The 24,130-nt window shown below is 42.1% G+C and overlaps 1 protein-coding gene across 1 annotated transcript in view; it reads left to right on the top strand.

Annotated features, from left to right (window-relative positions):
• The window catches only part of DISC1 (DISC1 scaffold protein), a 349,681-nt gene that overhangs the window by 300,600 nt on the left and 24,951 nt on the right, over positions 1 to 24,130 (top strand). The window contains exon 11 of the mRNA XM_027094035.1: positions 16,994 to 17,270. Coding sequence (XP_026949836.1) covers positions 16,994 to 17,270 — 277 coding nt within the window. The remainder of the gene's footprint in view (positions 1 to 16,993; positions 17,271 to 24,130) is intronic.

Consider the following 24,130-nt stretch of genomic DNA (forward strand, 5'->3'; position numbering starts at 1 on the left):
AAAAAAAAAAAAAAAAACAGAGGTGTGGGCAAAATGCTGCGGGACCACGAATGGAGGATGAGCGTGGTGTATACCGGCCGTTCCCAGTACTGTCGTCCCGTCCCCTCCGTGCCTCACCTCCCTGGTGCCTGGCGCTGTCGGACCGTGCAGGTGTCTCCCTCTGCCCTTTCCTTCTCGCCCGTGTGGCCTATCATGTGTGAAGAAGTCTCGTTTGAGCTCCTTTGGCTGGAGGTAGACACTGATCACGCCTTTTGTTTTGGGGACTGCGGCTCAGCCTGTGGCCACCCTGATGAGGCTGCAGCTGACCGGCTGGGCTCCCTTTTCAAAGTTAGATACAAAGCCTCCGTCCCTGGCAAGTGTGCTGTTCGCTGTCTCAGGAGCCGTGACCATTGTCTGTTTGGAGCTCACGTTACACCTCCTGTGGTTTGTGGACAGAGAATACCGACACCAGGGAAAGCCCACCTAAGGCATTCACGATGACAGGATGAGCTGACAGCTTCTGCGGCTCCAGCCCCGCTGTGTCCCCACGGTTCTCACGCTGAGCCGACAGCATCACCAGGCTGGTCCTCGCGGCATCACGGCGTCACTCATTCCCAAGGAGCTTTTACTGTTCTTGATAGAACACAGTTTGGGGACATTTCTCTGTTTTCTGCACGGCCAGTTGCACGTGTCTGCAGAGCTGCGTGGGTGCTCTGCCTCCTTGACTGTCTGGCTGCACGTTTGTCCCATAAAATGTTCAGGTGGGAGCTCTTTGGCAGGTCCCTCTTCCATCCCACCCCTGAGCTGTCTTTGGAAAGGCGCCTCTTCTGAGAGGCGGGAAGAATAATAGCTTTTTCACCTACAGGGTGCGGTCTGGCTCCTTCTCTTTTCAAGTGGAGCTACTGGAAGTGCCCAGGAGATAAGCTGGGATGCGATGTACCAGACACTCTCTCTCCCCGTCTGGCTCCTGCTTCCCTTTAAAATTCCTTGTCTGCCCTCGGTGTGGGCGTGTGTTTACATTTATCCTGTGGCGCTCAGGACTCAGTGTAGCTCTCCTACTTCTGAAGAGCTCTGATTTAGAAGCCCTTTCCACAGCTGCCACTGATCAAACATGTCCCCACAAACCATGACAGGGACTCTGCAGAGCAGGACGTTTAGCGCCAAAGGTAAGGCTACAGATTTTGGCAAAAAGGCCAAAGGAAAAGAAGTGGACAAATTCAAAAATAGTTTAAATTTCTTTCTTGTTATAAAAGTAAAGTATGCATGTGGTTTATTTGAAAGGAAAAAAGAAAGAAAAAGAAAGAAAGAAAGAAGGAAGGAAGGAAAGAAAGAAAGAAAGAGAGAAAGGAAGGAAAGAAAGAAAAAGGAAGGAAGGAAGGAAGAAAGAAAGAGAAGGAAAGAAGGAAGGAAAGAAAGAAAGAAAGAAAAGAAAGAAAGGAAAGAAAGGAAGGAAGGAAGGAAGAAAGAAAGGTAAAATATAAAGAAAATCCCCTGTTCCTCCCCCAGCTGAGGGAACAGTTTCGAGTATATCCTTCCAGAAATATTTCACTCATTCATAGGCATATATGGATGTATATGCCTGCCCTTTTGTTATTTTTAAAAACTCAAATGAGGGCTTCCCTGGTGGCGCAGTGGTTAAGAATCCGCCTGCCAATGCAGGGGACACGGGTTCGAGCCCTGGTCCGGGAAGATCTCACATGCCGCGGAGCAACTAAGCCCGTGTGCCACAACTACTGAGGCTATGCTCTAGAGCCCGCGAGCCACAACTACTGAAGCCTGAGCGCCTAGAGCCCGTGGTCCACAACGAGAGAAGCCACCGCAATGAGAAGCCCGCGCACCACCACGAAGCGTAGCTCCCACTCACCGCAACTAGAGAAAGCCCGCGTGCAGCAACAAAGACCCAACACAGCCAAAAATAAATAAATAATAAATTTATTAAAAAAAAAAAAAAACTCAAATGAGATCTTAACAGAATATTGTTTGTTCTGTGCTTCACCTATTTTCGTTTAATTTTTCTTGGAAGCCTTTCCATTTTAAGAGGCTTAGCTTAGCCTTCTATTGTGAATGGTTGCACGGTGTGTAGCCATAACTTTGGTTGATTTGTTTTCTCCCTTTGATTGTTTCCAGTTGTTTCTTGCGGTGCAATTACTGCACGTTTTCACACAGCTCTTTTTTCTTGTCTGAATATATCTGTAGGGTACATGCTTCAAAGTGGAATAGCTAGCTCAGAGACCATGTGCTTTTTTAATCTTAACAAGCATTGCCAAATGACTTTCCTAAAAAAGGGTAATGATTTATTTGTGCATCTTTACCTTGGAGGTAAAGATTATGTTTTTATATATTTTTTGGCCATTTGTATTTCTTCTGCTGCTTCTTCTGCCTATTTTCTCTTGGGATGTTTGTTTTTCTTCTTACTGATTTTCCTTGAAAGTTAAGGAATTTGACCCTTGGACTATGCTATATATTAGAAATCGTTTTTCGTAATAGGTCATTTGTATTTTGATTTTCATTTATGGCATTCTTTACTGTGTAGAAGTTGCAATTTATATGTATCCAGATCTGTCAATGTTTTTCCTTTTTGACTTCCAGGTTTTTGTGTCTTCCCCACTTTAAAATTGTAGTCAAATGATTTAAAATTTCCATTTAGTCGTTGCACAGCTTAGAAAACAATGCAGCAGAGGCACAGTTGAGTGGCGTGTTGAGATTTTACTCTGACTTTAATTTTTCATGTAGTCAGTCTACTGGGATCACTTATCAGGAAAGCTTTTCACCTATTAACCTTTATTAGGATGGATATTTTTTTTAACTTAATTGTTTTATCTGCTTCAAATTGGAGGAGTCCTTTAAGTGCAACTTCCCTGAAAGTTCATTCAGTTAATTAAATACTTACTGAGTTCTATCATGGTTAATACCTTGCTAGACCATATGATTCACAGGATTAAAAAAAATGAGTATGACCTATTCTCAAACCTCATTAAGTACCTACAGTAGAAGGTATACGTACATAAAGCCCAGACATCAAGGAGGAATATAATAACTGTCTTAAAAGTACTATAAAATGTCATAGGAGTTCAGAGAATGGAGACTATATAGGGTGTGGGGATCAGGGAAGAGTTCTTTACGAAAGTGACATTTGAGATGGGCCTTGATGAATTGGTTGGCTTTTTAATGGGTGGGGATTTTGGAAAAGAAAAGTCAGGGAAGTAGTAGTCTGAAATTAGAAACTTGTCCGTTTGTCCTGGGAAGAGCAAGTGGTCCGCTTGGGTGTCATCTAGCACCACACAGGAGAGCCGTGGGGAGGCATCCGGAGCAGAGCTGAGGTCGACTGGTGAAAGGCCTTGAGGGACTTGGCTTTCCATCTGGCAAGCGGTGAAAGCCACTAACGTTTTTAGAGCAATAATGGACGGGATAGATTGGAAGCATGAAATGTCTGAAGGCAGAACGCCTCATCATTAACTGCAGGGGTGAAGAAATGAATTGCTTAATTTGGGGTAGAGTCAACAAGGGGAAGAATAGACCCGAACAATGTTCTCCATTTATGATCTACAGTTTGATGGAGGGAAAGAAAAATGTTGAAAATGACCATGGTTTCTGACCTTCATTCAATTCACTCTTTTTTTAAAAAAAATTGAAGCATAGTTGATTTACAATGTTGTATTAATTGATTTACTTTTTTTTAACTTTGTATTTTATAATGGAGTATAGTTGATTAACAATGTTGTGATAGTTTCAGGTGCACAGCAAAGTGGTTCAGTTATACATATACATGAATCTATTCTTTTTCAAATTCTTTTCCCATTTAAGTTGTTACGTAACATTGAGCAGAGTTCCCTGTGCTATGCAGTAGGTCCTTGTTGGTTATCCATTTTAAATATAGCACTGTGTACATGTCAGTTGACATTGACATGTACACAGTCAACTTACTCTTAGCACGTGTTGAGTCCTAGTACCTGTCAACGTGCTGGGCGCTGGGAACAGAGCAGTCAGCACGGTAGACAGGACTGCTGCTCTCAAAGGATTGAATTCTAATGGTGCAAGAGCAGCACATAAGCCAGGATAAGGCAGGAATAAGAGACCATGAATATAAATAGAGAAATTAAGGGGAGGAGCTGGGTTGATGGCAATACCTGATGACTTTGACTTCATGTTCTAAAACTGAGTGTTCAATTGTTCCAGATAATTATATACCTAGTTGTTTCTAATAGTATTCTCTTTCCTTCTTTTTTTTTCGTTTAAATATTTTTTTATTTATTTATGGCCGTGTTGGGTCTTTGTTTCTGTGCGAGGGCTTTCTCCAGTTGTGGCAAGCGGGGGCCACTCTTCATCGCGGTGCGCAGGCCTCTCACTATTGCGGCCTCTCTTGGTGCAGAGCACAGGCTCCAGACGCGCAGGCTCAGTAGTTGTGGCTCACGGGCCTAGTTGCTCCGCGGCATGTGGGGTCTTCCCAGACCAGGCTCGAACCTGTGTCCCCTGCATTGGCAGGAAGATTCTCAACCACTGCGCCACCAGGGAAGCCCTCTTTCCTTCTTAATCTGGGTGTTTACAACTGAGTGATGTAGGGGGGAAGAAAGGTAACTTGTTGCTTAGAGTTTTAAACAGGCTGCAAAGTTGGAAAAGCCTTCTAACATTCATGGCTGATTGGCTTATCCACAAAGGAAAGGGAACTGAGCAGACTCATGGTCAGAATGTATCTTTGGCTTTTGAGGATGCCTTAATTTTCTCCCCTGTAAAATGGAGGTCTGTCCCAGTACAGTCGTTTTACTTTGCTTACAATTTTGTAGGTCATCACTTGGGAAGGGCATGGCTGGGCAGTTCTCACTAGGGGTTGTGGTCATGAAACTGAGGTTGCAGTCATGTCAGCTCAGCTGGACGGGAAGACGCCTCACTCACATGACTGGCAGCTGAGATTGTAGCTGGTGCCATTGACCGAGCAACTGCATGTAGTCTCCTCAGCATGGATCTCAGGATAGATGGAATTCTTGCCCGGCAGCTGGCTTCCCTCAGGGCAGGTGTCCCAGAAGAGTTGGTGGAAGCTGCGTGACCTTTTCTAGAATCCGTTGCTTACAAGAAAGTCACTAAGGGCAGCTCAGAATCAAGAGGAGAGGACTGAGACTCCACCTCTCAATTGTAGGAATGTCAGAGAATTTGAATTGTGATTTTAAGCTGCCACAGTGTTGCAATACTATCTACTTCATAAGGTTATTTTGAGGATTAACAACTTTAAGAACAGCTCCTGACCCATCACTGTTAATTAACAGCAGTGATGATGATGGTAGTGATGGGGATGACGGGGATGGTGGAGATGATGGGGGTGATGGGGGTGAGGGACTGCACTACCCTTCTGCAAAATATATTTTATTATTGTTGGAACGTTTACTCTTGGATGGAATTAATTGCTGGTCTCACCCAATCTATATTTCTTACATAATAATAGAATAATAAATAAATATGGACCACAGTGGTCAAACCTTGGCCACCATACATGCACATTTAAGACTGATTTTCATTTTATTAGTGCCTACTACTATTTAAGATTTGAGAACTTATATACTTTTTCTACTACTGTAGCTCTTTTATATATTGTATATATCAGTTCATATCTTCCTTTTTATACTCCATCCTCTGAGATAGACATGCAAATATAGAAACTCAAACGGAGAGAAAGTACTTCTCAAAGGTCACCAACTTTGTAGCAGAGGCTAAACTCCCATCAAAGTCATCTGATTTTGGCTGAATCAGCTCTGTTCAGCCACAACTAATAGGCACACCAGCTCTAAATGGCTTAAACAAAAGCAGGAATGGACACCTGCATTGGTTGCTTCAGCAACTAAGATTTGTCCTCAAACACCCAGATTCTTTCCATTTCTTTTTTTCAGCCATTTCCATTCACAATGCATCAGCTTTGCTTGTAGGCTGCTTCCATTAGGGTCACAAGATAGATACAGTGGTTTCTTTGTTCACTGCTGTTTGGGGAGAGACAGTAAAAACTCTTCCCCACCCACCAGCACCCCAGCATGGGCCACAGAATGTGGTCTGATTGAGCTAAGTTCATCTATCTGGGATTGCCAACCCCTGGACCATAAAGGCTTGTCCTGTAGAATATCATAGGTCAACTATTTTCATCAAATCACAGTCTAGCTGAGGAGCTAGGGTGGGGTTACTATCCAGTAAGTCCCAAGGAGGGAGGATTGGTTACCTGAATACTCCCCTAGTTCTGTTAGGAAGGGTAAAAAGAAGAAGGGGCATTGGCTCAGAACACAACAGTGTCCACTACAGTTTCCTAGACAAACACTTTTTCATATACTACATTTCCTCTTGTTATACCATCAGATGGCATTCTGGGAAGTGGGCTAAAATACCCAAAAGTCTTTGTTCAGGAGAGAATTGTGTTAATCTTCTTTCTTGGAAAACAAAAGACAAAGGAATAAAATTTAAATATTTCTAAGAAAAACAGTTTTTAAAAATTGGAGATTAAATCTTTGTTGCCCAAGGAATGGAAAGATTTTAGACACATGAGGGCTAGTAGTGTTTAAGCAATTTGCAGTTGACAGTTTAGTACCATTGGGCATTCACATATCGGTTTGATAGTTTCCTCCATCGTAGTTATAGAAAAAGACCTGGTTATTTTCAAAGTTTCTAAAGAATGAGGTAAAATGCTAATACTCTTTTTTTTAATTAAGTAATTAATTAATTAATTTGGCTTCATTGGGTCTTCGTTGCTGCGCATGGGCTTTCTCTAGCTATGGCGAGCGGGGGCTACTCTTCGTTGCGGTGCACGGGCTTCTTATTGCAGTGGCTTCTCTTGTTACGGAGCACGGGCTCTAGGCGCACAGGCTTCAGTAGTTGTGGCACGAGGGCTCAGTAGTTGTGGCTCACGGGTTCTAGAGCACAGGCACAGTAGTTGTGGCGCACGGGCTTAGTTGCTCCATGCCATGTGGGATCTTCCCGGACCAGGGCTCGAACCCGTGTCCCCTGCATTGGCAGGCAGATTCTTAACCACTGCACCACCAGGGAAGTCCCCAAATGCTAATACTCTTTAAGTGAAAATATTAATAAGTCAGGAAAGAGAGTTTGGTAAGAAGAACTGAAATTGTAGGTGTCTGTGTTAGAATTCAGTATTTCCATTTCTAAAATGGGTAGAAGCTTGCCCACAAATTTCCTGCCTACCCCCTCTATTAACATCATTCTCTGTAAATAACACACTCATGCCTCAGTTCCATGAGGATTCAAGCCACAATCAGCTGATCTCTCTTGGACCTCATTTAACTTTTAACTGGGAGGAATAACAGAAATGATGAATCTCAATTCTCTATTCAAGAACTTTCTCCCAAACACTGAAATTGTATCTTCAAATTGCCTCATTATTAGTTGTGAAAACATCACCAAAGATCTCACATAGCTCAAATAGCTGTAAGTCATTCAGTTAAGGGATTATTACTAAAGACCTAATTCTTCTTCTGTACAGGAATAGCAAAACATTGCAAGACTCTGAAATGAGCCACTACTCTCTTTATTACAAATGGATTCAGTAAGAAGATATTTTAAAAATCTAAAGCTTCATGAAATTATTACATGGGCTATAATGAAGCGCTGCAATTTTATATCTACAGCGATTTACTCACCATTCAGTATGTGTCTCTAAAATTGGTTTCCAAACTTTGACATATGCATTCTAAGAGATATTTCAGGATAAATAGCTTTCACTTTCACCCAAAGACCACACATACTATATCTCATCAAAAAGAAAATGAACACAGAGTTCTAGTATTCAAATCACTGTAATGTAGAAAATTATTTACAAAATGAGCAAACTCTTTTCCCTTAGGAAATTTATGAGAGGTCGGCTGCTGGCTCTTTCCCTTCAATCCAGCCCTGCACACACCATGAGAAATCAGAGAGATGCTGATGGATCTGACAAGTTAATAATAAAAACTATCCGAGAAGCCCCAGGGCAACTGAAAATGATTTGGTCTCCATGTGGGGAAGAAACAGATGATAAAGTGGAAGAGAGGTTTATCGGGCACGTCCCTTTCTTTCTCCCACATTGCCTGGGAAGGCCAGTGCCCACTGCGTTGCTTCTGGAAAGACACAAGCGCCTGCTGGCCAGTGAATCAGGGGAGGTAGGACCAGAAGACCAGCCTCAGAGGAGCCACCATGGGAGGGCTTGAATCTCGAGCATTCCTCCAGCCCTCCCAGTTCCATGAGGGGTAGATAATTACAACTGAGGGAATCTATGTTTTTCTTCAAGCACAGACGTACAGATTATTCCATCAGAGGTTCTTTTCCCTGAGACGATGTCCCACCCTCCCACCACATAAACCTACTAGGTTGGGCACAAGTTAGGGCCTTGGCATCATCCCCTTCTCCAAGGACCCATCACCAGCCAAAGTGGTTAATATTCAAGGAAACATGAACTCATATGGAAAATACACAAGACTTCTTAGGAGGGCAACTGCTATAAAGGAACAACAACAGTGGAAGGACCGTTACCTGATGAAGTGTAATTAGACACAAGATGTTCAATAGATGTATCACGTATTTCCCAAAGATAAGGGAGGATAGGGTTTCCCTGGTAGCGCAGTGGTTGGGAGTCCGCCTGCCGATGCAGGGGACGCGGGTTCGTGCCCTGGTCTAGGAAGATCCCACATGCCGTGGAGCGGCTGGGCCCGTGAGCCATGGCCGCTGAGCCTGCGCGTCCGGAGCCTGTGCTCCGCAACGGGAGAGGCCACAACAGTGAGAGGCCCGCGTACCGCAAAAAATAAATAAATAAATAAAATAAGGGAGGATACTGGAGACAGGAAGTAAGACAGGAAGTCACAAAGAAACCCAAATGGAAATTCAGAGAAGGCAGAATGTAAAAGTTGAAAAAAGTCTCAGTAAATGGGTTGAACAGCTAGGTGGATTTTGTTGAAGAACTAACTAGTGAGCCAGACGAACATTCAAAAACTCTGAGGGCCTGAGAAACAGAGAGAAGGAAAAAAAAACAAAAGTTAAGTAACGTACAGAATAGGGTTATTTGATCAAAGTTCATATGAAAAAAAATGCCAGAAGAAAAGAAAACAATTAATAGAGGCAAGAGAGGAAATATTTGAAGGACTAATGACTGAAAGTTGCCCAGAAAAAAGGAAAAGCTATAAGACCTTTTACCGATGGGCTTAATAACTCTAACAGAATAGAAAAGGGTGGGGTGGTCAATAGGTTGTAATTAAACTTTATATATAACAAAGATAAAAGAAATTTCTAAGGGCAGATCGTCTAGAAAGGGATAAGAATTAGATCTCAGACTTTTCAATAACAGCATAGAAGGCGAGAAGGCAGAATATTAAGCCAAACCATTATTTAGAGTTTGGGTGTGAAATAAAGATGTTCTCAGACCTGTAAGTTCTTAAGATTTACAGGGCTTCCCTGGTGGTACAGTGGTTAAGAATCCGCCTGCCAGTGCAGGGGACACGGGTTCGAGCCCTGGTCGGGGAAGATCCCACATGCCGCGGAGCAGCTAAGCCCGTGTGCCACAACTTCTGAGCCGGCATGCCACAACTATTGAAGCCCATGCACCTAGAGACCGTGCTCCACAAGAAGAGAAGCCACCTCAAGGAGAAGCCTGTGCGCCACAACGAAGAGTAGCCCCCACTCGCTGCAACTAGAGAAAGCCTGTGCACAGCGACGAAGACCCAACCTGGCCATAAATAAATAAACAGGCAGTCTCTCAAACCACTAAAAAACAAAAACGTTTTAAATGAAAAATAAGTTCAGGAGGGCAGTGTGAGTATGTGAGAGAGTCCATAAAAAAAACTTTAGTAATTTTTACTGTTGAGGAAATAGGGAGCTTACAATAAAACAAAAATGTATCTTAGTAAAAATTTAGAACTAAAATATGGCCTCGAGATACATACAAATGTATCACCTTGCAGATGGGATGGGGATAGAATGAGGAGGTGGTGAACGTTTGCTAAGGTGCAGCCCAGGTAGCCTCATTCCTCCCCTGATCTACTGCAAGTCCCTCAGACGACAAATGAAAATTTAATTTCACGTAAAAGCCTGTACACAAATGTTCATAGCAACTTTATGTATAATATTCCCAAGCTGGGAACATCACAGATGTCCTTCAGTGGGTGAATGGTTGAATAAACTGTGGTCCAGACAGAGCATGGCACACTACTCAGCAATAGAAATGAACAAACTATTGGTATGTGAATCTCCAGGGAAATGTGTAGAATGAAAAAAGCCAATTCCAAAAGGTGCATTATTTATGATTCTATTTATGTAACATTTTTGAAATGGCAAAATTTTAGAAATGGAGAACAGATGTAGTGGTTTCCAGACACTTGGGATGGGGGTCAGGGTGGGAAGCAGTGATGTGGTTATAACACGGCATATGGGGATGCTCGTGGTGGTGGAGTTGTTCTGTACCTTGAATGTGGTGGTGGATACAGGAGGTTATACAAGGGATAAAATCATACAGAACTATAGACATACACATGCACACACACACAAGAGAGGACAACAGAATAAGATCAGTGGATTGCACCAATGCCAATTCCCTGGTTGTGATATTGTACTATATTTTTACAAGATGTTACCATTGTGGGAAACTGGGTAAAGGATACATGGATCTCTCTGTATTCTTTCTCACAATTTTATGTGAATTAATAAAAAGAAAAAGGAAGGTAGGAGAAAAGAAACAAAGACATATACAACTTTTTAAAATTAGAAATCTTCGTTGTAATATATCACAAAAACAGCAACAATTAAACAGTAATTACAACACCCTGGTTAAAGCCAGTAATCCCAAAGATTAAATTCCAGAATGGATTTTTATAAAACTCAGCCAAATGTTTTGTATTGCATTCATTTCTGAAAAAAAAAAGTAAAAATAAAGTTGAACATAAAGTGTGGTAAAAATATAAGCCAGGAAAAGTGGAACTAAAAGAATATTGGGGTAACAATTATAATGTCAGACAAGCTAGCACTATGTGTAAAATTTTGGGGACAATAATGTTGCCAATTCTGGAATTCAATTACAGAAAAATATGAAAATGAATAAGTTGGATGGTAGGTATACAAGTGTTTGTTAAATTGTTTTCCATATTTTTCTGTATATTTAAAATATTTTAATACTTTTAAAACTAAAAAAAATTTTGTAATAAAAGACAAAAATATTGGAGATGATTAAAGTATTACTCAGATGAAAATTTAGAGCTTTAAATACATTAGCTAAAAATTAAGTAGTAAGAGAGGAAAATCAAAGAAAAACTAACAAGCATTTAACAGCAGAAACTAATAAAAAGATAAGAAATCTGAAGAATGACAAAAAAGTAAATATAAAGATAAGATGAGAAATCAAGGAAAGAGAGAACAAACATCAATAACAGATTAACAAGGCCAAAGGTTGTTCTTTGACAAGATTAATAAGCTAGCAAGCCTCTGGTAAGACTGAACAAGATAAATCAGAAAAGAGGTAAATAAATATTTAAATAAAGTACAGAATGAAAAGGAGAAATGTCTATGGAGACAACTGATTTTAAGAATAATTTTTAGGGCTTCCCTGGTGGCGCAGTGGTTAAGAATCTGCCTGCCAGTGCAGGGGACACGGGTTCGAGCCCTGGTCTGGGAAGATCCCTCATGCCGCGTAGCAGCTAAGCCCGTGCACCACAACTACTGAGCCTGTGCTCTAGAGCCCACGAGCCACAACTATTGAGCCCACCTGCCACAACTACTGAAGCCCGCGCACCTAGAGCCCGTGCTCTGCAACAAGAGAAGCCACCGCAATGTGAAGTCCGTGCACCGCAACGAAGAGTAGCCCCCGCTCGCCGCAACTAGAGAAAGCCCGCGCGCAGCAACGAAGACCCAACGCAGCCAAAAAGTAATTAATAGTTAATTAAAATTTTTTTTAATTTATGAACAAACATTACAATACATATGAAACCTGTGAGAAAATGGATTGATTTCTATAACAGATATAAATTGTTAAACTGGATACAAGAAGAAACAGAAAATCAGTAGACTAAAAATTAAAGATATTGAACTGGCAATAAAATGCTTTCTTCAGCAAAAGCCTTAGGAAAAGGATGGGGAACCCAAGGAATAAACTGGCAATGGAGAGGTAAAGACAATTCACAGGATGAGATCTGAGTGGCTGTGAAGTGATTGCAGTGGAGAAACACAACTTCAGACAAGATGCCTCTTGTCACGTATCAGATTGGCTACAGTTAGGAAACTGGACAATAGAGTCCAGTTTTTCTAATAAGGATGGTCTCTTCTCATGTGTACCAGACCCCATTCCTGCTCTCTTGCTCCAGGACATGGCTCAGATATCTGTGTTCTCTTTCTCTCTTTTTATTACTTTAGGAGTTTTTTTGCTGTTATTGTTGTTGGGTTTTTTTGTTTGTTTGTTTTTGGCTGCGCTGCGTGGCATGTGGGATCTTAGTTCCCCGACCAGGGATTGAACCCGTGCCCCCTAAGTGGAAGTGTGGATCACTAACCACTGGACCTCCAGGGAATTCCCCTCTTTTTTAAATTTTAGATTGGCATATAACACGATCAGAAAGTGCACATGTTGTGAATATACTGCTTGGTGAATTTTCACAAAATGACCATACTCATCACTACCACCATAGAAAAATAAAGCACTTCTAGTTACGCCAGCAGCCCCCTCTTCCTGTCATTACCCCTCTTCTCCCCAGGGAAGCCACTATCCTGATGTCTAACACCATGAATTAGTTTTGCATATTTAAAAACATAAAATAAATGGAATCCTCGTGCCTCCTCTTTGTCTAACCTTATGTTTTTGAGACCCAGCCATATTGTTGCAGATTGTACTAATTTGTTCATCTTCTTTGCAAAAATTCCAATGAACGGACATTCCACAATTTATCCACTCTTCTATTTATGGCCATTTGTTTTCCCTCCCAGGTTTTGGCTGTTACACATAATGTTGTCCAGTCACACATATATACAGTTGATCTTCATTATTTGTGGATTTTGTGTTTGCGAGTTTGTCTACTTACTAAAATTTATTTGTAACTCCCAAACCAGTACCTGCAGAGCTTTCCCTGTCATTCATGGACGTGCCCAGAGTGGCCAAAAATTTGAGTCAGCTGATGTGCACGATCCCAGCTGAGGTCGAACAAGGCAGTGCTCTGTTTCCTCGTTAAAGTTTCCATACTGTAGACAAGTGCCCTTTTTGCTGTCTGGTTAATGCCGTGTTTTTCACATCTTTGTGCTTTTTTCCTGGTGATTTTGCTGTTCAAATGGCCCCCTCCCCAGCACAGTGCTGAAGTGCTGTCTGGTGTTCCTGAGGGCAGGAAGGCTGTGATGTGTCGTATGGAGAACCTGTGTGTTTCGTAAGCTTTGTTCAGGCCTGAGTTACAGTGCTCTGACCATGAGTCCAGTGTCAGTGAATCAACAATATATATTAAATAAGGTGTTTTTAAACAGGAACGCACATAAAACAAGGTTATATACTGATCGGTTAATGATAACGTTGTAACCAAAGGCTCACGGGAAGCTAACCCTCCATTTCCCCTGAGAGCAGTGGTTCAGTATCTGCTCATTCAGCGCTCATGGTGACTACAGACCGTGACTACTGCGAACATTGAGAATATGTGCGTTTCATGAGTATAAACCTAGGAGTCGTGGTGCCGGGTCATGTGATCGACATATTTTTAACATTAGTACATCTGTCAAAGAGGTTTCAAAGACACTGTGTTCATGTACAGTCCCATCAGCAGTATAGGAGAGGACTAATCATTCTTTACCTTCTCTGACACTTGGTATTGTCAGGCTTTTAGATTTTAGCCATCTTGATGATGTGCAGTACATCACACTGTAGTTTAATGTGCATTTTCCTGATGGTTGACGGCATGGTGCATCTTTTCATAAGGTATTTATTGGCCATTTAGATGCCCTCCTTTGTGAAGTGTCTGTTCAGGTCTTTGCCCTTTAAAAAATTGGGTTGTCTGTCTCTTTCTTATTGTTCTGTAGGATTCCTGTTTATATTCCAGAAGCAGTCCTTCACTGGTTATATGTATTACAAATAGCTTCTCCCACTTTGTGGCTTACCATTTCATCTTCTCAGTGGTTTTTTTTTGATGAATATAAGTTCTTCATATTAATAGTCAAATTTATCATTTGTTTTCTTTATAGTTAGTACTTTTTATATCCTGTTTGAGAGATCTTTGTTTACTATAAAGTCATAAAGATATTATCCTACACAGGCATACCTCAGAGATATTGCAGGTTTGGTTCCAGACCATGGCAATAAAGCAAATATTGTGATAGGCAAGTCACATGAATATTTTGTTTTCTCAGTTTTTACACTATACTGTAGTCTATTAAGTGTGCAATAGCATTATATCTAAAAAACAATGTATATACATACCTTCATTAAAAAATACTTTATTGCTAAAAATGCTAACCATCATCTGAGACTTCAGCGAGTTTGCTGAAACTCTTTTTGCTGGTGGAGGGTTTGAAATATTGCAAGAATTACTAAAATGTGACACAGAGACATGGAATAAGAAAGTGCTGTTGAAATAATGGTGCTGATAGACTTACTTGATGCAGGGTTGCCACAAACCTTCAAATTGCAAAGAGAAAAATTCACTATTTGTGAAGTGCAATAAAATGAAGCAAGGTATGCCTGAATTATTTTCTAGAAGTTTTATTCCTTTATTTTTCACACTTTGATCTACAATCCACCTGAAATTGATGATTGCATGGTATGAGCCAGTAATCATGAATTTGATTCTTTTTCCTATAGTGATATCCAGCTGACGTAGTGCATGTTTAGAAGACTGTCCTTTCCCCACTACACTTTATCACTAATGCTTTCATGACATATCTCCATCCTTTTGTCTGCAGCCTGTTTGTATCCTTATATTTATGTATGTCTCTTGTAAGCAACATGTAATTAGATTTTGAATTTTTTATTCTAGTCTAAAATCTTTGACTTTTAAATACAGTATTTATCTATTTATATTTAATGTAATTCCTAATATATTAGGGAAGAAATAGTTCTATTTTGCCATTTTCCCTATCTGTACCACATTCATTCCTGTCTTCTTTATTGCTTTCACTAAACCAATACTTAAGTATTTTTTAATTTAAAAACATTTCTCCCAAGCTTGTTAGTTATACATTCTTTTAATTTCTCTGTTTTATGACTACCATAAGGGGTTCAATATGAAGCCATGACTTTTTTTGGCGGGGGAGTACGCAGGCCTCTCACTGTTGTGGCCCCTCCCCTTGCGGAGCACAGGCTCCAGACGCGCAGGCTCAGTGGCCATGGCTCACGGGCCCAGCCGCTCCACGGCATGTGGGATCTTCCCGGACCGGGGCACGAACCCGTATCCCCTGCATCAGCAGGCGGACTCTCAACCACTGCGCCACCAGGGAAGCCCGAATCCATGACTTTTTAAAGTTTAATACAAATGAGCACTTTACTACTTTCTGGACAACACAAGGAACTGAAACTATTTTAATTCCTTTCACTCCCTCCTTCTCTTTGTGCTGGCTATCATGTATTTTAATTCTTCATATATTTTAGATCACAAAAGAAATTATTATTACTGTTTTTTATATCAACAGCCACTTAAATTGACCCACACATTTACTCTTCCCATTGTTTTTCATTCCTTTATGCATGTCCTTGCTTCCAGCTGGGATCATTTCCTTTATTATGGATATACTGCCAAGGAATTCTTTCAGTTTTATTTATTTGAAGATATCTTTCTTTTACTTTTATTTTTGAAGGAAATTAAAAATAATTGTGTAATTTATAGATTGTTAGGTTTTTTCCCACGATTTTTAAGATGTTGCTTTATTACCTCCTGGCATCCACCGTTTCTGTCACCGATATACTTCCTTGAAGTGAATGTCTTTTTTTCCCACTGGCTGTTTTCAAGAGTTGCGATCTGTCTTTGTTGTCCAGCAGTTTCACTAAGATGAACATAAGTGTGTTTTTTAGTTTGATTTTCCCTGCTTTGAGATTGTAGTGCTACCCGAATGTGTAATTTGATGTCTCTTGTCAATTATTTGAAAATTCTCAACACTAGCTCTTTTAATATTGCTTCTGTCTCATTCTTTCTTTTTTACTTCTGGCTTCATCATTTATAGATACAGGCTTTAAAATAATGATGATTCATATGTTGAGGAAGATAGAGGACATGATAGATAATTTCAGCAGAGAACTGAAATATATTTTAAAAATCAAATAGAAATTATAGAACTGAAAAATACATCAACTAAAATTTAGAACACAGAGATAAATTGAATAGCAGATTAGACACAGTAGAAGGAAGGATTATTAAATGGAAGATAGGTGTATAGAAAATATCCAGCCTGAAGCTGAATGAATGGATGAAAAATACATACTTTCGTTTAAAATTTCAGGTTTTTGGCTTTCCATGAAAGTCAGAATTGTTTGTGAACATTGAGTCTACATTCCTCATAGCTTTAGTTGCCCTGAGCTGAGGAAGGACTCTCTGTGCAGGGATATGTCCTTTCTACTAGCAAGAGTTCACTTCTCTCTATTGCTTTCTGCCACTGAGACTGAATATCAGTTGTTATGGTTTATATTACCTCTGCACTGCTTCACTCATTTGTGTTACCTGGGTGAGTTTAGTAAGGGAAAATGGTGGAGAAGGGACAATCTAGGCAGATGAAATAGCACATGGAAAAGTACTTACCCTGGGGGAGTTGGGCAGGTCTGGGGACTCAAATTAAGGCAGCAGGACTAGAGCACAGACATGAGTGGGGATGTTGTATTGGGCCACTGAGTCTGGAAAAATATTTAGGATCTTGGATAGCCTTACAGACCAAGTAGCTAAGAAGGACTATACTTATTTCACGGTAAACAGATTTGGCCCCTCTGAATCTTCTGGTTGAAATAATCCATCGCTATGTAAACTTAACTTGTTAACTCTAACTTTTAGCCAGGTAGACAAGCTATTGGTTTGGTATGATGAAACATCACTGAATTAATTTTTATGCCTTTGTTTCTTCTCCGCCTTAGCTGCAAGTGTCCACTGCTTGGAAAAGTGTGGGAAGCTGACTTGGAAGCTTGTCGTTTGCTTATCCAGAGCCTGCAGCTCCAGGAGGCCAGGGGCAGCCTGTTGGCAGAAGACGAGAGACAGATGGATGACTTAGGGGGAAGTGCTTGTATAACAGCTCTGGCCATCCCCCCGAGGCCCCACTCTGAAGATGAGAGGAAGACCCCTTTGCAAGCATTTGAAGAGTGGAAGGTGCACCTGACCCCTTCTCCTCACTGTGCTGGCAGTGAACAGAAAGAGGTCTGTCCATCCTCATAGCCTCAACAGGGGCCTTACTCTGAGGGATGATTTGGGACCACACTTCAAGTGAGAGCAGTAAATACTGGGCGGGCTTCCCACTGAACCACCCAGACTCTTTAAAGATTTAACAACTCCTGAATATGATTACAAAATGATGTAGAATTTTTATAGAAGTTGCTTAAAATATAGGAGAATGGAAAGAATTAGTTCTATTTTTATTCTAATTTCATGGCTATAGTTAGAATATATAATCTAATATATAATTACTATATCTATAGCCCACACTATATATGTCATATATAAGATATAGCTACTGTATGTGCTATGTATTATATATGTCATATATGATATTTAATTTTGTATTTAGAATCCATATCTTACAATATCGATTCATTAGAATCAAACAAATATACATATATATTCCAGTAACTGTTTTTGCCAAAGCAAGATCATAATGGATGTTAGAATTTGCTCTTTTCATTTAAAACAACCTAACACTTGGCCTGTGATATATGCATTAAAAATTAAAGTGTAGATTTATTCAACATTTTACCCCAAGGCTGACCTAGATCAACAGAGAAGAGTTCCCCACCCCTCCTCTCCCTGGTTCATCTCTCCTCTCTCCCCTCCCCTCTCCCACTTTCCCCTCTAACCCTAATAAGATTCTTTCACGAAAGGGCTCCAGGAATTTTTTTCCAGTTTTAATGCTATGACAGGAGGTTTTAGAGAGCTTTTCTGGCCAGATTCCTGGGTGTTCTGAATATTAAAAGAAAGTAAAACCTTGGTGAAACTGGAGGAACGTGTCATTTCACGTTCACATCTCACATTTGCCATTAGTTGTGCCCCCTCCCTGGGTCTCTGCCACGACTCACCAGGGAACGCACCCCATTTGGGTGCCTCCCCACCGTCCTGTGTGCAGGACCATGGTCTTTACAGAGCACACACTCGCTGACAATGTGTGCCTACAGTCACCGTCTTCTGGACTGCTGGGAAAATTGGTACTTGATCGTATATTTGAATTGAACAACCTGATGAGAAAGCAGGCGGTTGTCACTCTCTGGAATCCTGCTGGCCTCATAAAATTAGGCTCTACACGGAGCTGTCAATGATCTCAACTCCTTTGTTAGCTGAGGCCCTGCAGGTGGAATCCTCCACAAAGCCTGGTTGCCCGAGCTCATGCTTACAGTTGTTGAAAACTTGTGGCCAGTTGCAGTTGGCCAGCTTCAAAGAATATTCTGATGCGAGGGACACACTGCCTGAGTGAGGGGAAGGGAGCCCTGGGTGGAAGAAACTGCAGGCCCTGGGGCTGAGTCTTTGAAAGTAGGGCTGGCTCTCCAAAGGGGGCTCCCGGGAGCTCAGTGCCAGGACATGAGCCAAGCCAGGTACATGGTGGGGTTTGCTGGGGCAGTGAACACCTCTGGAGGTCATGCCTGCTTCAGCAGATCGGACCTTGTAGGCGGAGTCTCCTCCCTCCCTCTCTCCCTCCCTCCCTCCCTCCCTCCCTCCCTCCCTCTCAGGTCCCTCCCTCCCTCCCTCCCTTCTTCTTCCTTCCTTCTTTCTTTCCCTCCCTCCCTCCCTCCCTCCCTTCCTTCCTTTCTTCCTTCCTTCCTTCCTTCCCTCATCGCTGTGCCCATGTGTCCCTCCAGGCTCTCTGGGGGATGACTCTCCTAAGTATAGGAGGATTATTCCTCCTCTATAAGATTGTAAGCACCTGCCAATCTGGCTATAGGAAAACAGCTTGTTTGCTTAAAAGTAGGAAAATCAGAGTCAAGGATGAATGGCGTAGAGCCTTATCACAGAATGATTCTTCAAGTTTCTGTGGGAAGGAGGTGCGGGCTGTGACTGAGAGAGCAGAAGAGCACAGTGGCTGCCTCTTCAAGCTCCAGGACTGAGCCCCCAGCTCTGCTCCACCAGCTGAAGCGCTGAGGATGTTCTGTAGTTTTGGGGGTGGGAGAGAGATGAGGGGCCTTGAAAGCTCCTGCCAGCTCAGTGCCGTCTCCCATCCTGTGTCTTTCCCGTCCCATGTGCTGTCCCTGCATTGCTTTTCTGGGTTTATATTCACAGAGGGAGGCGGGCATCTTCTGAACTCGGGAGTGGCAGGAATGTTAAGATGGTAGGTATTTTCTGGAAAGGGCAAAATGGTGGAAACAGAAAACAGATCAGTTGTTGCCAGGAATTGGGATTGGGGGGAAGGGACCGATCACAAAGGGCTGCATGAAGGAACTGGGGTGGGGGACAGTGTGTGACAGCACTGTTCTGTATCTTGAATGTGGCAATGGCTGCATAACTGTGTGCGTAGGTCTAAATTTGTAACTTTACACCCCAAACTCTACTGCATGTAATGTTACAAAAGTGACTATAATTTTAAAAAATAACATCTCCCTATTTAAAAGTGAGGCTACAGATGTTTGAATTGGCTGCCCTTGTCTTAGGGCTATAGGAAGACGGTACAGCAGAATGAGCAGAGCTGAGGCTGCCGGGCTGTGTACAAGCTGCATTCCCTTATCTGCTAAAAAAACAAACAAAACAGGAAATGAGGATAATGAAAACTATCTCATGAGGCGGCTGTGAAGATTTAAATAAAATAGCATCTAAAGTGATATGAACGCATGTATGGAGAATCTAGAAAAATGGTACAGATGAGCCTACTTGCAGGGCAGGAATAGAGACACAGACGTTGAGAACGGACATGTGGACACAGCGGGGAAGGGGAGGGTGGGACGAATTGGGAGATTGAGATTGACATAAATACACTACCATGTGTAAAACAGATAGCTAGTGGGAACCTGCTGTATAGCTCGGGGAGTTCAGCTCGGTGCTCTGTGATGACCTAGATGGTGGGCGTGGGGTGGGAGGGAGGGAGGTCCAAGAGGGAGGGGATGTATGTATCGGTACAGCTGATTCGCTTCATTGTACAGCAGAAACTAACACAACATTGTAAAGCAACTATATCCCAATTTGAAAAAAAAGTGAGCGATACGTACATAGTAGAGGCTTAAATAACGTTCTGTGTGTGTGTTTATCACTCTTTCCGGCAGTCACAAGAATCTCTAAGACCTTCTAAAAATAATATACCTTGCTTCCTTTATTAAGAAGCAGAACTGAGCAATGAATCAGTGGAAGATATTCAAGAAAAGAAAGGCTTAATAAAGGAAAAGTCGTGTTTGTATTTGGATGGCCGATCTCAGGCTACTGAAGGCGCAAACTGTAACCAAGGGTCTCATCCGGAAGGTGCTTTTGTTTTCCTGCCTCGGTTTCTAGGGAGTCATTGAAGGCTGGGTCCTTGGGTATTTATCCCGTGGCTACAGTGTCTGTTTGCTTTGCAGCTGTGAGCTGGTTTGGCTGTGGAACTCCCTGCTGGGTCTGGCCACCCTGCCCGGGTTTCTCTACGGAAGCATATGATGCCCCGAAGGCAGTCAATTCCTTTTTAACCCGAATCTTCCATGAAAAATTGCTGACTCCTTAGGAAGGTCCACAGGGAGATGGATTTTCAAAGCCTTCCCTGTGCGCGTCTGCCCCACGTGGGTGCGTGCATTTTGATTGCACTGGTTATAACAAGTGCTTTGTCATTAATAAAAGATTTTGCTGTGTTTAGGGTCCCACCGGGCTTCTCAGCACCATTTTCCCCATTTTACAGCTGGGCCCATTAAGGCATAGTAATTTGCTGGGAGCTTTGTTACCGAGGAAGTCAGCCACAGGGCGAAGAGCCAGTTTTCTCTTGCGCTTCCCCAATGGTGAGAGCCCTCTTCTTTTTCAGTTTCATTACAGCTCTCCTGCAAGCCTTTTCTCGGACCCTGGAAACGATCAGGTGCCCTTGCCTCTGCTTTATAGACATTACAGAAATTGCATGGGGGCCAGACAGGAGCTGGGGAAATCAGTGAGCTAGCTTCCTCTGCTCTGAAGTTGCTCTTTTGTACTCGCTGTACTGGCCATTATACCTGCGTAATTGTCTCTTTCCTGTCTGCAGCCTGCGCTGCTGGGGTGCTTTCTGTTTTTACTACAGAGTGGGCTCCCCTCCCGCAGAGTTCCCCCGGACAGCGTCACCCTCCCAGCCTCCAGCTGCTTCCTTTCCCAGCCAGTAGCTGCCACCAAAGAGGCTCAAAGAGGCCAAAAAAAGATCCAGCAGCTTTGAGCCATCTCATGCAGGATTTGAGTAGCCAGGGTTAAGATGTCTGCAGTGAAAGGAATTAGCGATAAGACACAGGGTAGCTTTATGTTTTTAATTTTTATTTTTTTATGGAAGTCTAGTTGATTTCCAGTTTTATTTATTATATGGGTCTCCAGAAATGATTGTTGATGTCTCCCAATTCCTTTTTACTCCATTTCACAAGAAAAGAAAGCTGGAAAAATGGATCTGGGGTGAAGATGTGTGTCCTCACCATCTTAAACTGGTTTCTAATTCTAGAAACACCTGAAGTGGTCAAAGGGCTTCATCTTTGGTCCTGACAGATGCAGACCTGATTCTCTCTCTTTGCTCTCACTTCCCGGCTCCCTTGAGCTCTCAGAGGGGCAGCAGCCTCCCCAGCGAAGCGGGGTTGAAAGAGCAGGTCCTGAACTACACGTCTTGATCATTCTTACACCTTGGAACTTATGAGACAACGCCCGGGGGTGGGGAGGACTGCTCACTCGCTCATCAGCTGCTTTTACTCTTTTTGTCTCTGGGAAGAAAGCAAAAAGCTTGGGTGTGAAGAGAAATTCCACCTTCTCTACAATTTAGTATTTCATGTTGCAAACCCATCCTCCTTAGCCCAAGAGTAGAGCAGTAGAAGCAATCAGGCTGCCATCAGGATTGGTAATTGGTTGATTAATGAAAAAGCCAGAGAATCATAAAAAATGATACATGTGCATTTTAAACTTTCTTTTTTTAAGTTTGCTATAAGACCAAGGCTTTTTGTTTGTATAGGTCTTCCTGAATGGCTTTTCCCGTGGCCGTTCTTGCAGAACCCTCACCAATAATGCACCATCTACAACTACCAGTTTGCATTTCTTTAAAGAGGACTGGAAATTTCAAGAACACTTGCAAAACAGTCCTCAGTTTCCCCCTCTCTCTCCCTCTCTTAAATATTGTTGAGTTTTCCCAAGGTTTTCAACTTGGTTTATGTAGAGACAAGAACTCCCCTTCTTTTCCCACTAACATTTCATTGCTTTACATAGTATTTATTTTAATTATGTAATTAATTTAAGTGCAACTGGGCATCAGTAGGTTTAGAAACAGCTCCACCAATAGGATCGGAAGTTGGCAGGCTCACAGGCTACGTCCCGGCCCTGGCCTTGGCCCCTGCCTTTGATGGGGGGGGGGCGGAGGAGCAGAGCCCAGGACACCTGGCAGGTGGGAAGAAGAGGCTTCTGGGCCTTCAGTTAACTGGTTCACGCCGGTTCTCTCAGTTAATTAATGTTAGCTTGCCAGCCTCCTGCCCAAGGAGACTAAATGGGTGCCTCGGATCCGCTGCTTTCCCTGCTTTTGGAAAATTACGAAACCACTTTCATTGCTCCAGGGCCTAACTGTGACTTCTTCCACTAATTAAAAATAGTTCTGTGCTTCTGAAGAAGACAGCCTCGGGGCCCTCGGAGCCTCCTTCACCTTGGAAATTCCTTGTCACTCATTGATGAACACTGAGGGGTGGATAGAGGCTGGTCACGGGCTGGCTGGTGAGGATTGAGTTATGGTACTTACAGCACAGGCGGCTGGTCTAACGAATATGCAGTGTTTTCCTTTGAGTAGCTGAGAGATGTTTAATCCAGGCTTTTCTGGAAAGTGAACTAACAGTCTGTTAAAAGCAGTAATTCTAGTCATCTCATAGTTGCATAGTTCACAAAAAGCATTTAGAAATTCAAAAAAAATTTAATCTAAGATGAACACAGATAAAAGTTGGTATTTGATTCTGTCCTCCTTTTAGTTCAGTATTTCTGAGCAACAGGCCGTTGGCAGGGCACATCCCCTGAAATGCAATGCCCCCAAAGGTGTTCTGTTTTCATTTCCTCATACAAAAAGGTCTTAGGGTTTGATGTCACTATCCCCAGAATCTGAACCCTTGTGTTAAATAGAGACTATTTAGGTATTTGCTAATGCTATGAATCTCATTTACAAATAGATTTTTCCTCCGAAGATTCTAACAGAGTTTGGCCTTACACAACATTGGTGTAAAACGGAAGCAGACCAAATTCTCTCACGTGATCATGGAATAGGAAATACAGCTTTCTGAAGCTCGCCCTTCACGTGAACTAGAAACCACAGGCCGATGAGCATACATGAATTATCAGGCCATTTCTTCTTTCATCCATATCCTTGGTTCTGTTAATGCTTCAGAACTTTTCTTTGTAATAAGCGTGCAGATACTTGAAGACAATTCATTGCTCGTTCTGATCTAAAGACATCTAAATATTTCGGATGCTTTCCTTACCACTGACAACATCTGGATGCCTTTTAAAAAAAATGCCCACTTACTGAGGGTGTAACCATATAATTTGAATAGTTGGATGAATACTTGTATTATATGGAGTAGTAATGATGTACCGTTAGTGTCTTAATGTGTGCCTCTCTGCTTATTGGCATTACATTATGACTGCAGAACTCAGCATTTATGTGAAAACACGCATACTTACAAAAGCTATTTCAAATAGATGTGAAAGATACTCTTTGTGGTATTGGACAGGAGTTTGAGGTAAATATTCTTTATGTGGGCAATTAAAAAAAGGGAAAACCATATAACATTTCTGGAATGTATTTGCCAAGCAAATATTTTGGAAAACAGCCCAGAGAAACATATTTAAGGCTGTGATTTTAATAGCGAACTAAGGAAATGCTTTAATGCATCAGCTAAGCTCACGGATGGTGGTAATCACATCTGGTTTACCTCAAG

Source organism: Aethalodelphis obliquidens, unplaced genomic scaffold (genome assembly GCF_003676395.1).
Source record: "Aethalodelphis obliquidens isolate GAN/ISIS:26980383/991018 unplaced genomic scaffold, ASM367639v1 scaffold87, whole genome shotgun sequence".
Taxonomy (NCBI): domain Eukaryota; kingdom Metazoa; phylum Chordata; class Mammalia; order Artiodactyla; family Delphinidae; genus Aethalodelphis; species Aethalodelphis obliquidens.